At 45.8% G+C, this 20,025-nt stretch overlaps 1 protein-coding gene across 4 annotated transcripts in view; it reads right to left on the reverse strand.

Moving 5' to 3' along the window:
• Nucleotides 1–20,025, reverse strand: part of NPRL3 (NPR3 like, GATOR1 complex subunit) — a 49,281-nt gene that overhangs the window by 3,857 nt on the left and 25,399 nt on the right. For all 4 annotated transcript variants that reach the window (XM_086473034.1, XM_086473033.1, XM_086473036.1 and 1 more), the window contains 6 exons: nucleotides 16,109–16,246; nucleotides 15,206–15,362; nucleotides 13,246–13,352; nucleotides 11,859–11,988; nucleotides 3,485–3,674; nucleotides 2,130–2,322 (listed from right to left, as the gene is read on the reverse strand). In XM_086473034.1, coding sequence (XP_086329160.1) covers nucleotides 2,130–2,322; nucleotides 3,485–3,674; nucleotides 11,859–11,988; nucleotides 13,246–13,352; nucleotides 15,206–15,362; nucleotides 16,109–16,246 — 915 coding nt within the window. The remainder of the gene's footprint in view (nucleotides 1–2,129; nucleotides 2,323–3,484; nucleotides 3,675–11,858; nucleotides 11,989–13,245; nucleotides 13,353–15,205; nucleotides 15,363–16,108; nucleotides 16,247–20,025) is intronic.

A 20,025-nucleotide genomic window follows, 5' to 3' on the forward strand; every position in this document is an offset into this window, starting at 1 on the left:
AGAACTTGGATCTCAACTCCCGCTCAACGTTATGAGGGTTAATGCAGCCAGAGCTGGAGCCAAGCTTCAGTATTCCTTATTTCCCCTTAAGGTTTCTGTCTTGCAAACACCGGCTGTGCATAGCCATGGACAGGCACGAGCTCCTTCTGCCATCTGTTTAATGACTAACAGGCCTGCAGAGGCACAGACACAAGAAAATGTATCGGGCTGAACTTTATGGCGCTGCTGAAAACAGCCCATCCCTTTGGGTGCGCACCCAAGCGCACTTGGAAGGGCAGGCGCAGCGTGGCTGGGGCAGTAGCTGTGCATTTATAGCGGGAGTTCGCTCTGGGAGGCAGCTCTTTGCCAGAGTGCAGCCCCCGTCAGGCTCCTCAGAATGGAGCAAGAGGAAGAGCTGGGGCAGTATCTGCGTCAGGGCAACGAGGGAGATCAGCTCATGCCCTGCGGCGCCTTCTCCACTATCGGTTACGCTTTCGTTAAGAGCAGCAGGTTTACCCAGACTCTCATCTCTGATGGTTCACGGCACAAAAAGAGAGGAAAATACACCCACAACCTCCAAGTGACAGCGCCTCAAAGCCACCGGTAACCAAGAGCGTCTTGCATGAACATTTCTATTTGCACACTCCAGCATCCTGCCCAGAGGACCCAATTGCTTATCGTTATCTTCTCTCTTCCTCACCACTGACCGACAAGTAAGCCATGCAGTTGTCAGCTCCGTCGTTAATGGAATGGAAATTCAGCCTTAGCAAAGCCATCCCGGGGATCTGCAAGAGAACCCGGTGCACAAGCAAACTGCAAAGCAAAGGCCGTTCAGACAGCCGCCTGGTGACAACGGCTGATTTTATGAAGAAATCAATTTTGCATCTACAATTCCAAAGCTTTCAAATGGCTGCTTTACCCAGGTGAGGGAAGCGATAAGGCAGCAATCATGAAATCCTTTCCTCTCCCCAGGATAACCGAGAACCTGCATGCCACTGAATTGGTCCAAAGCGTCCCCCACAAATTGTGTCTTAAGATACCACCAATTGTGATTTTGGGTTTACTTCCCTTTCTCACTGGTTTTGTAACGACTTGCCTCATAATGAGGAAAAAACATTTCAAAGCTCTCAAATGGCCAAAGCGTGACCTCTCAATCAGAGAATATCCTCTGAGCAGTCTACAGAAGATGGAGAAGGAGACAAGTAATTCAGAGAGCAGGAACCACCCACAAGCTTGGGAGCACAGCATAGCTGCAAACTTTGCTGCAGACAAGAAAAGCATTTTCTTGCTGTTGCAATTTCTCTAGGCTGCTCAACTACATCCATCCTAGGGTGAGCACCAGGTTTTCAGGGGATTACCAAGTGAATCTGGGAAGCACAGGAAAAGCTGCAGTACTTGCCTCAGGGGGTTTTCTGCCCCACAAGTATGAAACCCAGGGAAAGCTGCATTCCAGGGATGCCACTGTGTTTTGAAATGCTTAGGAAGAAAGAGTATTTCCCCCCCCACCTTCTTCCCAGATGGCTGGTTAGGATGTCATTCTGCTGCTTACCACGTGCAGAACCACATCTTGCGTATTTTTGTTGTGTTGAAATCTGTAACAACCAAACTGCTACTCACCACACATCCTAATGCCTTTAGCCTAACCAACGTAACGAGCAGCTCAGCTCTGCAAAACAGGCTTTGAAACGTTTGTAGGCTGGACTGTAAAAGTATTCAGCTGGCTTTGTGTCTGATGCTCCTTGTCTCCTGTTTGCATAGAGTTTACAAACCTTAAAGTAAAGGATAGCTGGCTTGGAAATACCAATGGACACAAAATGACAGCATCAGCGTGACTGGTCTTCGCTTTGCATGCTTAGAAGGTTTTTTTAGGCCATGCAGTTTCAGGTCGACCGTGTGTGGACACGGTGCAGTCCCTGATGCTCCTTCACACACCCAGCACTCTTCATCCACAAGTGTCCTTGTGACATATGTATTACCTTTTGTCAAAAACTGATGGGCACAGATGAAATGGGTGTAAGGGGAACATACCCCAAAGAATTTAACCTCCAAACTCCCAAGCTAATGGGATTTGCTCAGAGTCCACGCCACTCACTGAATAAAACAGCAAGAGTAAGAAAACAAGATTACATTCTGCACTCCTCATGTCCTACCTTGCAAACATCCGAAGATCTTCTGGATTTTGGGCAGCAGGGACATTAAGAATAGCTTCCCGCTCATGTTCCAACAAGCTTGCTAGGAGATTCTCCGTCATCCTTTTATTTAGGGGTGAGTCCCCACCAGGTATCAACTCAGCACTGGAATTATCCATGCTAGGGCTTGTCAGAGTCATGTCATCACTACTAGCTATCAGGGGAGGAGAGAGAGAGAGAGAGAGAGAGAGACAGACAGAGACTGAATTATATTCCTCAGCATAATGATGCAAACATTATCAATTCAGGCTGTTTCTATGTGGTCTTTCCAAATAACCCCTTCAGATTTGTAGAGCAAAGAAAGTGTCTCTCAAAATGCTACATGTATCTGCAATTAGTCATATGACAACACAGCGATTTTCTCAATGGGAAAGTCAAATGTTTCAACGAAGTCATCAATTTATGTGGAAAATTGTACTTCTGGAGACTATAAACAGTCCATAAAAACCATCTGAAAAGAAAATTCCCAGCCAGCTCTGCTGGAATACCGTGAAGTGGTAACATGAAAAGCCTAACAGCACAGAAGGTGGGAGCAAGCAGAAAGAAAGGCCAAGAAGCAATATCCTCTTGTGAGCGAGCCAGAATAAGCAGATCGCAGACTTATCTGACTCACGTTCCAAAATTTCTGCCCTAATTCATGACTTCTGTAAAGCTGAAAGTTGTACAGAGAATCTCTTCTGATATCCAGCCTCAGTGGCGTCCTGAGAATGCTGCTATTAACAGCACAGGCAGGAAAGTTTGGGGATTTCTAGCTGATTTATACTCTTGCAAAAATGCTTTCCTGGAACCACCTGAAGAATGGCACTGAGGAGATTAAAGGAATCAGGAGACATAAACAGAAATCAACCACTTGTGAGAACAGCAACCAGCTCTGCATCTCCTTAGGTGGCTTTAGAACCCTCAGGAACCAATGCTGTTTGAAACAAATTCTCACAATTTTCTTCCTCTCCTGAAAACCAAACTCATGCAGTAACAGTGGTGCAGCCAGAGGAACATGGCGGTTACTTCCGAGTACAGCAAGGATGTACCAAGTTACTTTGAAAAAAATAGAAGTACCTCTGATAAAAGTATTTTACATGACCAATGAGAACGTGGCAAGTTACAAAGCACTACTTCTTTTTAAAAGCAAGAATTTAAGGTCTAACAGCCCCTTTCACCAATGCCCAGCTCTAAATTTAAGAAGGTCTGGGCCTAATCAGCAAGTACCCAAGCAAAGACAAGTTGTCTTGTTACCAAGGCCCGATTCCCCTAAGCACTGCTACGGGAAGCTCTAAAGCAGGCTGCAGACTGAACAGCGTAGAAAAGCGTGCTCGTACTTGGAGAACCAAAGCTGAGAGCATTGGGGGTGCTTAAACTTCGGCCTCCAACTCTGGCGGTAAAGGGCATGTCTTCATCTTGGGCTCGGAAATCCTCCTCGTTTGGTGGCACCATCAGACAGACATAAGTGTGAAGCTGAATAAGAAGCCGGTGCTGGAGCATCCATATCACCATTTGAATGAGCTGAGTCTGCAGAGTGAGAAACGAGGTGTTACACACCCCTGAAATCAAATGCACAAAGGAGGGAAAACAACGCACAACGGTTACGCCTTGTGACTAAGAAGTCACAAGGTGAAATGCTTTCCACCCCACACAAGGGTTTTATCTCTTCTCCAATCCTAAGAAGGTGACCAGGCACACACGTTCATCACACCCAAAGCCTTTGTGGATGCTTAGGCTGTAATCAAGCCTTTAATGATCACCATGTCTTTACGCAACACTGACCAGCATAGCCAGTGTCCTCAAACCAAGCAGCCCTGCCCCCCTGCTGTAGCTCCAGCACCTGCCGTGTTCTAGCAGAGCAGCACAGAGGGCTTCAGCCGTACAGATGTGACTGGACAACCCCATCTGGAGCTGTTCAGTCCTCTTTCATCAAACCAAGTTTAGTAGGTGCTAAAAGAAAATGGGATAGTCTTCCTCCTGAGAGAGCAGACACAGAAAATGAGTCAACTAGATGCAGGCCCTGATGCCCATGGCCCAACAGTCTAAGCCCTGAGACCGATTTGCTGCTTTCCACAAAAGGCCCCCTAAAATCAGTAATCACCGAAGGGTTCATCCCAGAGGGGTCCGATTAAAGTGCCCCTGAAGCAACCAAGACAGGGGCTCAGAAGTAGGAGCCCTTTGCTGTCAGATGGGAAACTGCTGCATAGCCCTGGGAGGGACTGCGGAGAGCAGAGCCCTGCCAGGGCTGAGCGCTGCAGAAACGGCACCAACACCAGCAGACAGCTCGGCAGGAGGCAGCAGCCTGCTGCTGCCAAGGACTCCCCTCTCAACACAAAGGCGTCATATCCCCCGCTTGCTCACCATCCCTCTGCAATACTAGGATGGGCCAAGCTTGCAAAGGCACCTAGGTCTTTAGGGTGCAGACAGGCAAGAGTTTCAAAAGCACCAAGAATGGCGCTCACGTTAAACCAAGGCGCACACCACCGCTGTGTTACAGCAGCTGAAGACCTGCACGGCGTCCCCAGAGCGATGCTGAAAGCAGCAGAGTGAGGGACAAGGGTCTGTAGGTTCTTGGCATCGCCTGTTTTCAGGAGGTTTGGAGGAGCATTCAAAAGGCATCAGCGTGTCTGAATTTCTGCACAAAAAGCCTTTTCATATCACTGCAGGCAACCCTTCCCGTAGCTAACAGCTCTGAAAACACTGATTCACTGACAAAAGCTGTTTGGGGATTTCATAGCAACCAACACTGTTTTGGTGAGAGAAACACACGCAGAATGAGCTCAGACTCCGAGAAGGAAGCTAGCTCTGCTGTATTAATCATCAGGATAACGGGCCAAATCTCAATAAAAGCCTCAAACCAAAGTTCATCAGCCCACATAATTTTCCCTTTTCCATAAATCTTTAATTCTCAATTCCTCCTCTGCTATCAAATCACAAAAGAAACATCTTCTGTTTGCAGACAGCCCCACACCCAGTCTTTTCAGGGATTACTGCTTTGGGGGCTGAATGGATTTTAATCTTAAAACATATTATCTGGGATCACCTTCAAACATCTTTTTCGGAAAAGCTATTATTCATTTTACATGTTTAATTGAAAATCTACAGAAGAGGAAGGTTGGCAAAAGATACCAAATGCATAGCGTTCTGCTAACATCTGAGATCAGCCTGGCAGAGAAAGGCAGCTTACTCCAGTGCTTACATTGCTGAAAACCTTCCTTCCAGATGCAGGCCTGGATGGAAAGAGGTCTCATATATTTCACTTACATTTCCAACCTGCTGGCACACAGCGACGTCCGATGAGCTAGCTTCACATCAAAGTACAGAGGTCTGCATATTTCACAGCACAAAATAACCCTGGAAAAATCCAAGGCAGTTCAAGGAGACAGTAAGACAGGCTCTACCAGACCTGCAGAATCTGCTGGGTAGGGCCTGACCTGGACCAACCTCCACTGGTCACTTTGGTGATTTAATTTCAAAAATAGCCAGTTGCTTTCATTACAGCTCCACGTGTGTGGCAAGTCTTATCCAACAGTCTCTGATTCTGCATATGCACCTTCACCTCTATGCTCTTGGGCGAATATCTGGAAAGTCACCCCTGAGCCCGCAGCTACGACCCACGGAACAAGCAGCCAGGCAAAAGTGGTGTTGCAGCTTCACCACCGTAACAACCAACAACTGCCGAACGCTGTGGTGCCGTAAGCGGGAGGGCTGCAGATTGGCTGTGACAAACTTGAGAACTAGAGAAAACTGTTCTTCCATACCGAAGTGAGCCTGAACAACCAGCCCCAGATAAGAGAGAATGACTATCATTGACAGTTATCTGTAATAAGTTACATTTTGTTGGGAATTTGGTACCTCTTAAAATCTAGTCCTAGAAAACAGCCCGAGTGATGCAGCACCCTGCAGCTGGCACCATGCCCAAAACGCGTGCTTTGTGCCATCGCTGCAAACGTGCCTCACACCATTTCCACTTTTTCCAGGTTTAAACCTGTTTCTTGCCAAAAGCAGCAAGTGTTTTCACGTTCTGCTGCTTGTCCTTCCGAACACGAACATTCAGTTTCCATCCATTCTCCATCTGCTCCTCTTGTGCTCTGCTGGAGCTTACAGACAGGTCTGCAGGAGAAGAGGCTTCCCTGCACCATCTGTGCTGCGCTGGCTGTCCGAAATGCTCTTCCTCCCTCAGAAATACAAGCTGATCTTCGCGCTTGGTCTCACTCTACTTGACTAGCTGGGCTCCTTGCTGAAGCCAAAAGGGCTGGGAGTAGCTTCCCAGGCGAGGGTGATGCTTCAGTCCCAGGACGGCCTCCACTCACTCAGTCATCATCTGACATGGTGGGAATCCATAGCCAGCTTTTTGGCTGAAACACCAGGACCATGATGGAAATATAAACCAAACCATTTTTCATTGCTTAATTTAACTACTAATCAACTCTAAATTTCATCCGTACTCCGTTCATCCTTCCTGTCTCCCCCTGCTGCCTCTTTCCCGTCTGCTCTGAGGGGGTCCTGTCTGCCGCAGTATCTGGTCCCCTCCCGCTGGCACAGATCAGCCCATGGCCACCCCCTCCTCCCCGCCTCAAGGCGCAGCAGGCCCCGGGGTGAAGTCAGAGCATGCTGTCACGCAAGGCTGCGGAAGGCGTTGGTACAATACATCGCTTTGTGCATACGGACAACAGCAGAGAAGATGCAGTAGCTTCTGGAAACACGGGCAGTATGCATCAGCCCATCTGGGAAGTTTGGGACAGTCAAGGGAAAGCTCAGCCTCAAAGCCTTGGAGGGACAAAATCCAGCATTCATGATCTCTTCCCTCTGGGAACCAACGGGAGCATTTGTAAAACTCTTGAGTAATGTGCGAAATAAAACGCATTTCCTGCGAGGATTCTTTAAGGCTGTTTTCTTTGCCAGGCCTGAAAACCTAAGGAAAAGGCCAAGATGACTGGGACCAGCAACAAGTTCGGGAAAGGGAAGGGAAAACAGCAACGCAGCGGCGATCAGGCCCAGCTTGTTTCTCACTGCATAAGGATACGCTCTTATTTAAAACACAGCTTGCTTTGCCCACCAAGGATACAAGTCCCCGTTCTCCAGTCCGGATCATCTAGTTATTTGGCATGTGCACTCCTCAAGGTCTGACGTGAGAACTAAGGGCTGCCTTAGCTCAGGAGGACAGCACTTCAAAGTCGCTGAGGCGAACGGACGTTTGCTGAAATACCTTTCTTTATCATTCAGACCACGCTGTTTTATTGGAAACAGATCAGCTATTAAAACTGCTCCCTGTTTTACAGAAAATAGGCTCTGATTAGCCCTATTAATGTAGGGCAAAGCATTTATTGTCTAATACTGCCATTTTAATTTTAGCCAACAACTTTGCATTCTCATCTTAACCATTCCCTCCATTTAGGCCTAGAAAGACATAGTTTTTTAACTTGCCACGCTAAAACCCCCTGCTTTTATATCTAGTCCAGCTGAATATAAATGCACCTTAATACTACTGCCATACTTCTGCCAACAAAAGCTCCCGTGACTCTTAATGCCTTCCAGATGCCCAGCAGAACAGTCCCATTTGCAGCCTGTCTCTCAGAAGACAACTGCCTGTGCAGGATTTGCATGCAGCTCTCCTCCCACTCCTGTCCCCTGACATACTCACTTATTTTCCACCGAGCTGTTACACAAAGCACAGCACGTTTTCCGGATACATAAGGCAGAGGCCTCAGCCACCAATGCCTTACTCCCAACAGGATGGCCAGACTTATTAAAACAAAAGTGAAAAATTAAACATATTTTGTTCAGCGGCAGCTGTCATACTTTCCCATCTGTTTTTTTCCACAGTTACCCTAGCCCCATCGAGGGAGAATTAGATAACTACAGCAATAATAACTGTGTGCTTTACGATAAAGAGCTATGGTGGTGAAGGCGATGCAGGGAGGAAAGGGGATGTCTAATTCACCTAGGTACGCTCCTTCTACCTCACGGGTGGAAAGATCCCTCCTGCTAGTCCACGTTTGTTCCTCAAGGGATGGTAGAGAGAGATTATATCTTTGTCTGAAACAGCTGAACTAGCTGAGGCTGCAATGCATGGAAGCCGCAAGAATTATCCCTTTCTCTTGGTTTGCAAAGAAGCTTCGTGCAGAGTGGCTGGATGAAGAAACTTTGATATTGTACAAAGAAAGTCTCATACTGAAAAGCAAGTTCCCATGCGCCAGCTGCAGCGCCCAGTACGTGTCTCTGTCAGTGAACGTGTGCTGACCTAAAGGTCTGAGGTCACCAAGTGTTTCTGTGCTTTCAGAGGAGGTTATGAAGGAGTGTGCACCACACTGACCACCACCGGAGCTCCACTCTGGTGAGCTCTGCAGTCACGTCAAGGCTGTGCCACACATGCGAGAGGAGAGCACAGGGACAGGGACCAACAGTCACAGCAGAGGGAAGGACAGCTTCTTTGGGGTCAGGGTAGAGAAGATGCAAACTGCTTCTTTTCCTGTAAAAAACACCAAAAGGGAAGAGGAGTTTCCCTATTGTATCAGCACACAGGATCTCCTCACCCCATGGCCGCACCCTGGTGAGATCCAGCACCAGCAGCATGAGCTAAACTGGGTTGCTGTGCAGGTCAGTCCCAAGCTGCCTTGGATTCCTACAAGTCCGGGTCACACTACACAGCACGGGGGACCTAACAGACAACTCAGCACCGTGAAAGGGGGAAAACAGCTTCTGCTTTCCTCACTCACATCCGCAGCTGCAGAAGTGTCTCCCTCATTCTGCACCAGCCCCGGAGCTTGCTGTATCTCCCCCGGAGCAAATTCCACCTGCTAACCTGGCAGAACACTAGTGCAGCTGAAAAGTTAAATGAATAGTCAAGCTGGACAGGAGCCAGAGCTCTAGCGCAGCGGGAAGAGGGGAAGGAGAAGGCATGTGTGCACACACCTGAGAGCAGAAGGGAAAAATGGGGCCTCCTCTCAACAGCACCGAGACATCGTCAGATCAACCGAGCTGTCGGCATCGGCTCATCCTCACGCTGCTGCAACCCTGCTACCCAAGCAAGGCAGGTTAAACACAGGGAAAGGGAAGCTAGCAGAGAGATCATGACACAAATGCCAAAATCTTTCCAAATTATAAGCACAAGACCACTACACAGAGGTCAACTGCAACATACTGCTTGTCATCACAGGCAAGGAAAGAGAGCAAGACTACAGGCTCAAGAAGAATTCCTGTCTCTGGCATGGGGCACGGCTGAGAGCAGTGGCAGTCCTGGCAGACACGACTCACTGGACATCTCCCACCTACTTGGCCTTGCAGACACCAAAAGCAGAATGTAGACAGGCAATCCATCTTTCAAGGCAGTCTTGTCCTTGTCCTCGCTCAGGGTATTGCAGGTTGTTTGCACCTCCTACCAGCCAAAAAAATACCACAGCACCCCAAGTATAAAAATGCCAGTGTCACATTTTTTCATCTACCCAAAGGAATGGAGCAACTCCACCCATAGTCAGCAAACGAAAATAACTCTGTCCTCTTTCAAATCAAGCAGTTCAACTTGGCATGAAAACAGGAGGAAGGGCTCTTTAACAGCTTTCCGATTTTGCACCGTGGACTTTATTAATGCCTTCCGTATTCTCTGCCCATCCAGAAGCACGTGCCAAAAGGAGGGAGCCAATCCCATGCTTAAGACAAGAATCAAATGGGATGAATGCCATGAGACCATAACAGCTTCTGCAGGAAAAAAAAAATCCCTTCCCACAGTACTGACCTTGTAGCACGGATGACCTTCAGAAATACAGAGGCAGTACAGTCAGCATGATGAAAAGCACAAGATAACAGACTACTGGTGAGAATCTTCAAAGCTAAAAAAACCCCATCCCCTCCTATGTACACAAAGAACGAAATTACAGTGAAAGGTCCCAACTTTGCTAATTTTTTTCGAAGGCAAAGCAAACACAATTTGACTGCATTTACAGTTCAGAGTACAGCATCTTTTATCACTGCACAGTGGAACAAAAACCCACCCACATTTCATCAGATTAATTCCTCTATCGGCTAGATCTCTGTTAATTACAATTGGAGCCTGACCACTTCAGGACAGGGATTGGATTAATCTCTCTTAAAAGGCTAGTTCCTAACAAAACAATAATACAAAGAGTTCTACATAGGTCAATCAAAGTAGAAGAAAACGTACTGACACGAAAACATCTAAAAACTCTCTGTAGTCTAAACTCCCTCAAGAACTGTCATGCTTAGCTTTATCGAAAAGAGGCTCTCCATGACTCAAAACAGCCCACCAGTGCATCTTCATGCACAAGTCTGGCCAATGTGGCCCCGAGTCTTGTGCAACCACAGTTCTCGCCTCCCCTCTTCAGACTGTAGAAGGCACTTTGGTAGCGTCTCACAGCACCATCCTTCATCCTTCCACACGTTGAAAGGATGATGAAAACAAGCCGTACTGCTGACCCTCAGGACCCCACCACAGACTCCAACAGCTCTGGCAGACATTGATTGCACGCTGTTGTTTCAAGGCATAACTGCAGCAGTAAGTGGCAGACTGTGTATTTTAAACAAAAGTAGGACATCTGAGAACAACCAGAAGTATTGCAGTATTAAGGCAATTAGTCAATTTTAAAAGGAGTACTGAAAATAAGAATGCCCCCTGAAGCCACTGCAGCTAGAATAAAATGAATGCTATTATTTCAGCTTCAATTTTCAGGACACTGACTTGTCTATAACTACAATGAAGTACTGATAAAATGGTAAAATTGCTCTTCTCCTGCCTCCCAAGGTGGCAGCTGACCAGTACTTACTATTGGTATTAGACACTACGTCATTACTTATCTTTATCTCTGATCATCATCTCTGCCAACCTGTAATTACAACAAATTCTTCTCTCACAACTGTGCCCGTGTGCGCAATCGATGTTAATCTTCCAGGTATTTGAACAATGGCAAAATTCATATTGCCAGCAAGTCATCAAAGCATGAAGGCTAGCAAACACCCCAAGAAATCAGCTAAAGAAATCAGCTGAAGAAATCTGCCTGTGCTTCCTTTGCCACAATAAGCTGTGTTCAGAGGTCCAAGCTTCTTCATCTGGGAATATAACAGCGTCAGCCAGGAGACCTCACATTATCGAGCTCTTTCTTGCATTTCACCAGTTCCCAGAAATGCCACAAGCCATGATCTATGCAAAACAACAGCTCACAAATCCAAAATCCGTATATTATTATCCCAAGTCTGAGCATTAAAATGCTAATGCTTTAACACAGGGGCTTCTGTTGACTACATGCTGAGTCTACTTCCTCCAACAGCCTTTAAACAATCCCAGTTTCATAGCAAAAGCTGAGTGAAGAGATGGTTTGCTTTTAAAACCAGATTGTGAACTTAAAGCAGACGGAATATAATAAAATTAAATGGGATTGTGAGGAATCCACAAACTTGCACTCAGTCCTACTAATTTATGACCGTTTTCAACAGACCAAATGGAGTTTCCGTTTTCCCCTACTACAGCACTCAAGGAAAAGAAACATTCTGATTTTTCTTTTAGGATTGTGCTTTGCCAGCACAGATCATCCACACAGCTTCACCTTGAACATCCCCACAGGTTTCTGGCATGTAGATATGAAACAACAAATTACAGGGTTGGCAACACAGTAGTTGGCAGCTTCTAAACCTGCAATAGCAGGTTCCTGATCATGCCTTGTTCTTATTAGCAGGAGAACAAGGAGCTCCCCATCTCACCTCCTGGACGGGCGGTGCAAGAGGATTCTTGAACTCTGAGAGTGATACCGGGAGGGAGAACTTGGAAAGCATCGACGGCAGGTTGTGGCCCCGGAACTGACATGAAAATGCATCTGCTAATGGAGAATAACTACAGGAAAGAGGTAAAGGCAGAAATCAGTTTTACATTGCTGGTCAGTGTAACACGTATCCACTTAAGCATTAGAGAAGTGCCAATTCCCAAATGAAATATTCTCTGTGTTCTAGGAGAAACAGAAAGGATAGTTTATGGCATGTTGCATCCTGCAGAAGTAAGCAAGGAGCGTATGCACTTTCACCTTGGCATTACATTCAGCTCCAGGACATTATTCAAGGTGTGGAGGGAATCCAGAGGAGAAAAATAAAAATGACAAAAAGCCTAGACCCGCGCAGTCTCTGATCAAAAGAGCAGGGATCGGGCAGTCCAGAGAAGACAGGGATGGGCAGGATATGCACACAGTCTTTGAATGTGCAAAATGCAGCCGCAGATGTCACTGTTCTCCCTGCCGATGCTGACAGGACAAGCAGTAAAGGAGGGTCAAGTTAAGTATTAGGAAAACTGTCTGTCTTAGGATTTCCATCTACAAAGGTCTTCAAGAACAGCACTGCCATATATGACACAGGCACAGTTGTTCCTGAATGACCTCAAGGTCCCTTCCAGCCCTATTTTTATACTTCCATCACAGAAGTTTTGATTTAAAACTATTTTCCTATAACTGAGTTCCAAGACAGATTCTAAAACCGTCTTAAAATCCAACAGAGAAAGGGCTGCCAAACTTTAGCAGAGCAAAAATACCCACCCACTGTCTCCACATCTTCCTTGCATTGCCACTGCCTGCTCTCAAAATGGCCTCATTGCCTCCTGTCTGCGAGAAGGCGTATCAGTATAAAATGCTATCACATGAAACAATACAATAGTGATAGCAACACTACCCTGACTTGCTACTTGTGATTAAGTTCAGGTGATGCTGTGTGCCAGATACGCAGATAGTCCTATGAAACGCTCAGTTATCTAACTTAATCATAAAGTATTTTGTTTTATGAATGTTTCCATACTGTTTCAGGTTCATACAGCCTTTCTGACACGGACATTCAGGGAGCAGGCGTACTAAAAAGGAGCTTCACAGGGTAAATACTGTTTCCAAGGCCCACATCACTGCAGAAGCGTATCGATCTGCGGTGACGCTCCTCCCTACCACACACTGGCTCTGCAAGTTCCGGCACATGTAATGGCTTGTGTTTGGTACAGTCTCAGCACATTCATACATGAAGAAAGATCCCACTCTGTATCCAGCAAGGCAGGGAAGGAAAGCATATCTGCACTTCTCACCCCTCGGTTGCTACAGTCACTCGTTTTCCTTCTACTTACAGACAGACACTGGCATTTGGAGAAAGCATGTAGACATTGTTTTCACACAGCGGATAAATAATAATTGCTTTTCCCCAGTATACGAGATGTGCAGCAAGCTGGAAAACCTGCATTAAGAAAACAGGGAAAAATTAGGGGAGAAAAATCAAAGTTCAAAAACTCTCAGCAGGAGTTCCATACAATGACAGAAAAGTTGTTTGAACTGAAATGAAAGAAAAATGTTCCATCCTTTCACCCTGCCTTCAGAATAAATTCACAGTTTAATATAACATGTGGCACATCAAAAAGCAGTTGCCAAGGTTATGAATTTTCAGAGGTTCACTTTACATTTCTAAACAACTTCGTATTTCCTGCCTTAAAGGAATTTCTTCAAATCGTATCAATAGAAGTTTAATTGCTTTTCATGCCCCAAAAACCTATTTTTGTTATGCACAAAACGCATTAGGCGTTATACATGAAAAATAAAAGAATCAGGCTTTACTATGACACAAACATAAAGGAAACTAACTCTGCCTTTTTCATGCACTGAGATATTTCAGTAATGAGTTACACAAAGTATTTTAATGTGTTAAAGAAGTCCGTGGTTGCTAATGGCTCTGGAAGAGCCACATAAATAGCGTCTACGAGACATAAAATCCAGCCTCTATCATTAGGTGCATTTAACTTTGCTTTTTTGTGGAGAACAAAGCTACAGAAGCAGTAGGGAATTTCCAGAGTTCATCCCATAGCTATAAAACGCCAAGTAACATCACAGACCATTGTAAGCAAACCTGGAAATTTTAGTACAAAACAGGACCTTTCCCTTCCACCAAGAGAAGGTGCGGACGCACGATCAGGAGCACCTGCGATGAGCACCAGCCGTGTCCTTCTCCCGTCACACAGAGCACAGATGTGTCCTCGGGTCTGAGCTGGCCCTTACAAGCACGCAGTAGCCCTCTCCCACACCGCCTAATACCTCAGGCCCGACAAGCAAAGGCCACAATGACCCCAGTCATCCACAGTGGCCTCGTGTCTCACGTGACTGCCAGTCTCATTCCCCCCACTGGCTCAAACATCCCTTTCCAAGGGCTCATCACATCACCTTGAGCAATTCAGGTTTCAAGTCTGGTTGTCAATACTGGAAAGACATTTGGAAAGAGCTGCTGGCTTGGATGGACCGGCTCAAAATTTTTGCCCAAGCCTAAACTAAAGCTTCTTCCTGGGACTCTGCCAAGTCCACGCACTAATGTACTAAGGGAAATCAGTAGGTGGGTTAGCAGAAGCTTTCAGAGCTCTTTAGCAGAAAAGATCTTGGCACGTCCAGGGGAAGCAACGTATTTGGCTACAGCAGCCGTAAGCTTTCACTTGCATTTTGGGTGCCTCCATTTGCACGTAGACATCGATGTGGCAGAACCAAGACAGACCCCTGTGGTGGAAGTCAAGAGTACTATTTGTTCTGGTTTGAACTACCTAACGGGAAGGCACAGAGGAAACAGAGCCACTCTTCTCAGAAGGGCACAGGATCGGCATGGGAGGCACCACACACAAGGTGGGAAATTCCCATTAGATATAGGGAAAGTTTTTCACTCTGATGCTGGTCAAATGCTGGACCAGAGCCCAGAGAGGCTGCAGGAGGTATCACTGGAGGTATTCAGAATTCGAACAGCCAAGTTCCTGAGCAGACTGCCTCAATGAACCTGCTCGGAGCAGTGGTGTGGACTAGAGATCTCCAGGCACCCCTGCTACCCCACAGCAGCCTGTGCCTTGGATGTGGCTGCAGGACTGTGGAGCGCTGTCACTGCACTGCCGCCCTTCATTTCTCCAGCCTCTCCCCATGCTCTCAGGCTCACGCCTGCTCTGTGCACTCTGCTCACACCAGAAGGGCTGACGTGCTCGTGTGCCACAGGAACCCACTGGCACACAGAAAGAAAGCACCTCATGATTTAAAAGAATTTCAGCTGCCACTGACAGTTCCCCTTACCTGCAGCAATGCCAAGTCAGCATCTTGAGCCAGTTGCTGCAAATTCTTCACAGCAGAGGTAGTTTTAATTACTCTCACCAGGGCAGGAGAGCAGTCCAACGGGAGCTCATTAAGCAATGATTTCTCATCATTTAAAAGTAATAAGGCATGGTAAGGCCTGCAGAAAAATAGAATACATTTGCACAGTAAACTGCAGCTTTCCCTGAAGGCTTAGTTATTCCCAGACCATGATACCTCGGGTCAATCTACTGGTAAAAAAGAACTTCTAATATCATCCTTTTGCCATAAGTGGGTTCAGAATAAGCTTATTTTTATGTCAAAGTAAGATGCTCCCTATAAAAAGAGGATAGAGGGTTATATGGTAACAGGATGCCCCAGTGACTAGGAAAAAAACCAACCTGCACTGTGCTGGCATGCAATTAAGCCCAGAGAACTAGTCTGAAAACTGCTCATCTGCATTACTTGAAATACAGAATGAAGTAGAAGAAAGGAAGAAAGCAAGAGTTAGTTACTTTTGCAGGCAAAAATCTGTAAACATGGAATGCAGGAAATAAGATATCACAGGGCCTGGACGCTCTTTCTTCTGAAAGCAAAATTGCTTCTGGGTCAACAGATTAAAACGAACAATTCCTCTGACTGGAAGCAGCACAGACCTCTCCTGCAGCATCACCTCAGCACAACCACCCAATGTTAACGCAGAGGCTGTGGCTTCACGCCACCACATACATGGCAGCACCGCACATACCACAGCAGCAGCTCCAGGGAGTCCCGTCTCAGCCCACGCCCCCGCCACAGCTCCGTGTCACATCACCCCCCAGCTGTGCCAGCACAGACACTTGCAGCACCACACCTGGAACTGGAGAGGGGACCGGCCACACTCTGAAGGCCAGAGCCTGCTCTTACCTGATAGATTTCAGGCTTCTCTCAATTGCTTCAGGGGGTATGAAGTTTGTGGCAACATAATGGATTTTATGAGGCAGGCAGAAACTCACTTCCAGCCAGTTGTTGATATGTAAACGGACCACCCCTGTTGTGCAGAGACTAAAACAGGAAGAAAAAAAATACATGCAGCATTTACCACATATAACAAATGAAAACAGTGGTCCAGAGTCACTCCTGCACAGGAATCACATCAGGAGAAGAAAAGACTGAACATCTATCCCCAGACTGACTGAGGACCAGGTGAGCCCCAGCTGCAAGGGCTTCCTTAACTTGTATTTACAGAGCATTATCCCCTAGGAGGCTTTGGGGGGGGGGATCTGAAAGACTTCACCTCACTGATCTTCCGCTCCCTCTGCTTTTAACATTGCAGCAGTATCTCAAGTTAAAAGAGTTTCTTGAAGATCTACTGCAAGGCACTGGAAAATTCCCTAGACCAGAGCTGCAAAGGGCAAAGATGAACTGGGCACAATGTTTCCACCTCCAATTTCCACCTTCCTCTCCGAGGAAAAGGAGATTACTGTATTGGGCAAGGGTGTTACGAGCAGCACGTTTCCACAATAACAGACTCCTTCAGTTCTGCTTAGGTTGTTTGTTTCTTATTAACCTGCTCCTGCTTGTCACATGAAATCACAAGTGTGATTGTTAAATGGTTTCTTCATTCTAGGAAACCACAGGGACTAAGCTAAGCCTTTAAGCTGACTTCAGACAACAGGACTGGAGTGGAAATGATGGACATCTCAGGAATGACAATAAAGTCTGACCCTCGTGTTCAGCCTGAAAGCAACTATAAGCCTCTTTTAATGAAACAACCCCGAAAGCTGGGAGATTAGAGCAACAAACGTCACTCAGGTGGTTTTACAGAAGTCTGTAAATCTGGGCAACAGATTAAATATACCTAAGTAGGTAACTATATTTACTTTTAAATGGGTAAAGATACCATAAGGGCAACATACCATAAGGAGCTAAGCCAGCACCACCTTGTGAACCGTCAGAGGGCTGCCCAGCCTGCAGGGGTGGCCTGGGCAGAGCTTTGCTGGAGGCAGGGGGGCTCAGCAGGGAGGAAGAGGCAAGGCCCACCGCAGCTTTGCACGTATACTCAGTTAGGAACACATATAAACTTGCAAATCAACAGCTAATCTTGCCTATACTGGACAGCTGACTTACTCAATACATCCTTTGATTTTAAGTTTTGTTCCAAAAGAATTTTTTTAGCCTAAAATAAAATTCTAAAGTTTGCACTCTGAAAATTCCAGTCTGAATTTTAAATTCAAGTGTGTTGAGACTCGCAACATGACTTTTGTGTCGGTAATACCCACGAATTTCCCCTCTACACAAAACAGATTTAAAAACATGCCAGAAACAGGCCAGGAGCAAATACACATCTTGGAAACTCTTTATGTGGCACTTTAAACATTTATACCTAGCCTCCACTTGTAGGCCACAAACTAACATGCTCTTTTTCAAGTTCATCTGGTTGCATACAGGGTTTAGAGGGACCTGAAAATTCAGCTTTAAAACAAAAACATTGGGTAGCTTTGGCTGCCAGTATAACTATTCACCAAACCACAACAGAGCAGTGAGAGTGCAAACACAATCCTGTCCTGCCTCGTGCATGATCAGACTCATTAGGGAAAACCTCACTGCAGACGATGCTTTTCAAAAGCAGAGGCCATAGCTTTGCTCTTAAATCTTGCACTGACCTCTGGAAAATATCGATTTTTCAAGCTGCAAATGGAGCAGATACTATACATGTTTTCCTTTTTTTAAAAAGGAACTGAAAGGATGAAACCACTGTCTCTCTGGTGCTACCACCTCACATCTGATCAGAGGCTCCAAACCCTGAAGCAACATGCAAACACCTCCATTCTTCTTGCATTAAATGCTGCAACTCCTGTAACACTGCTTATCCCACCAGACATACACCAACTGACAGATGAAGCTGGATTCTCTCAAAATACATCAAGATAAAGGGCACCCTGAAGCAGTAGTTATCCACACTGTCTACTGGGCCAAATACTCACAAGAGAAAATACGACAATAAATGAAGGGGACAAGCGAGTTAAAAGACTACCTGAAAGCTATTTGGGCTGTTAAAACAGCGTACCAAAAAGAAGCAGAGATACCTGAAAACATAAGACACTTGCAGGGATATTTTCCCCGCAGTTTTAACATTCAGGAAACAGAAAAAAAACACAGTTGGTTCCTTCCATCCTTTGGTCCAAGTGCACCAAGGCAGAAGCTTTAATTGCATAATTACACTCTCCACAGCATAATTTTGTCTACAGCACACTACACAACAGTCTAGAATTAAAGACAACAAGAAAACCAGATTTTCAGTTCTGATCTGGATCTTAATTTCATTCTTCTACATTTGCATTCAACTGTATAATTCCAAGCCCTCATTATGGCTTTATGTACATGATTTCTCCTTCACCTGCCCCTCCCTGGATGGAAAATAATTTAAGTCTCTAATAACTTGAGGAGGAATGAGCAGGATTGTTTCAACTGCCCTTAGCCAGCCAACAGAGTTAAATAATGTCACCAATATACACAGGAGAGTAATTCAGCATGAAATATAGTCAAGTCACAGAAAGTAAGTTTGGATCCACATTTGCCTTCATTTTTACAATTCCTCATGAAGTAATCTATTTAGCAAGCTTTTTACTGTGAGCCTCACAAATCTCCACAAGCTGGCCCCCAGCTCTTTGGCTGGGGACCAGCAGACCCAGAAGCCACCTTCTTTTAGGGGCAGAAGCAGAACAGCAAAAACCAGCAACAGGAAAGAATACCAAGAAAACAAGTTTTCAAAGTCGCATCAGGAAGTCACCCAGCTCCAATTCTACTTTATTCTTCTTAACCAACTCAAATTGTGAAGCCAAGAGTCCAGGAAGACGCAGGACCGTGGGAAGGTGAGGACATTGCGTCGGCTGCATCGCACACCTCAGGGACACAGTTTAAGTAGCTCCTGATAGGAAACCTAGAACTGCACAAAGATTCAAAGGTGCAGTAGGTACACCAGGAGTTTACAGAAGGCTCTCTTTTGTGCTTTCCTCCTTTCCTAACTACTCTGCACATTTTATGAGGATTTTTTGCAGTGTTACTGCACCCTGAGCTTTTTCACTGAGTTGACATTTTCACTGAACTATCTGCTGTAATTCCAAAAGCTCTTTTCAGAGCAGTTCTGTACTATATAAGGGTTGTTTGGCCTTACATGCATTGCTTTACATCTATCTATAGTGAATTTCATCTGCTGTTCCATCAGTTAACTGGTGTCCAGAGACCTTGCTGCAACTTTTCCTTTTTCCCCACAAACTTCGACCGTAACAGGGCAAAAATAGTTTCATTCCCCATACTGTAACTGGCTATTAAACTCTCAAAGACATTCCATTTTATCCCAAGAAAACTTAGTTTCAACACTTTTTTTTTTTTTTTTTTTTTTAAATCTCTGGTTAGATAATACACGGTAAGTGATACCGGAGGATACATGGTGACGGATTAGGATGCTGACAGGGAGCTATCATACTCTAAAACTGAGACAGGGAGAAGCAAGTAAGAAAAAGCTGTTTAATGTCTCTCCATCGTAAGGACCTGAGACATCTCATGATACTAGAAGGAGCAAAGTTCAAAAGAAATAGAAGGAAACACAGACACTAGTTAAGCCATGGACCTCCTTATCAGAGGATGCTGTGGTTGTCAAATATTTACTCTGGCTCACAGCAGGATTGTGGACTAATTCCAGGAGGTGAGATCAGCTGAAGGCTGTTGACTATACAGAAACCACCTCCAGAGATGCAGGAAGCTGGGAAACATTTTTGGGAATATCACTGCTCTTTTGCTCTGATCTGCTCTGCCCTGAACACCTATAGTAAGCCACCGCC

Source organism: Leptosomus discolor, chromosome 14 (assembly GCF_034619465.1).
Source record: "Leptosomus discolor isolate bLepDis1 chromosome 14, bLepDis1.hap2, whole genome shotgun sequence".
Classification (NCBI taxonomy): domain Eukaryota; kingdom Metazoa; phylum Chordata; class Aves; order Leptosomiformes; family Leptosomidae; genus Leptosomus; species Leptosomus discolor.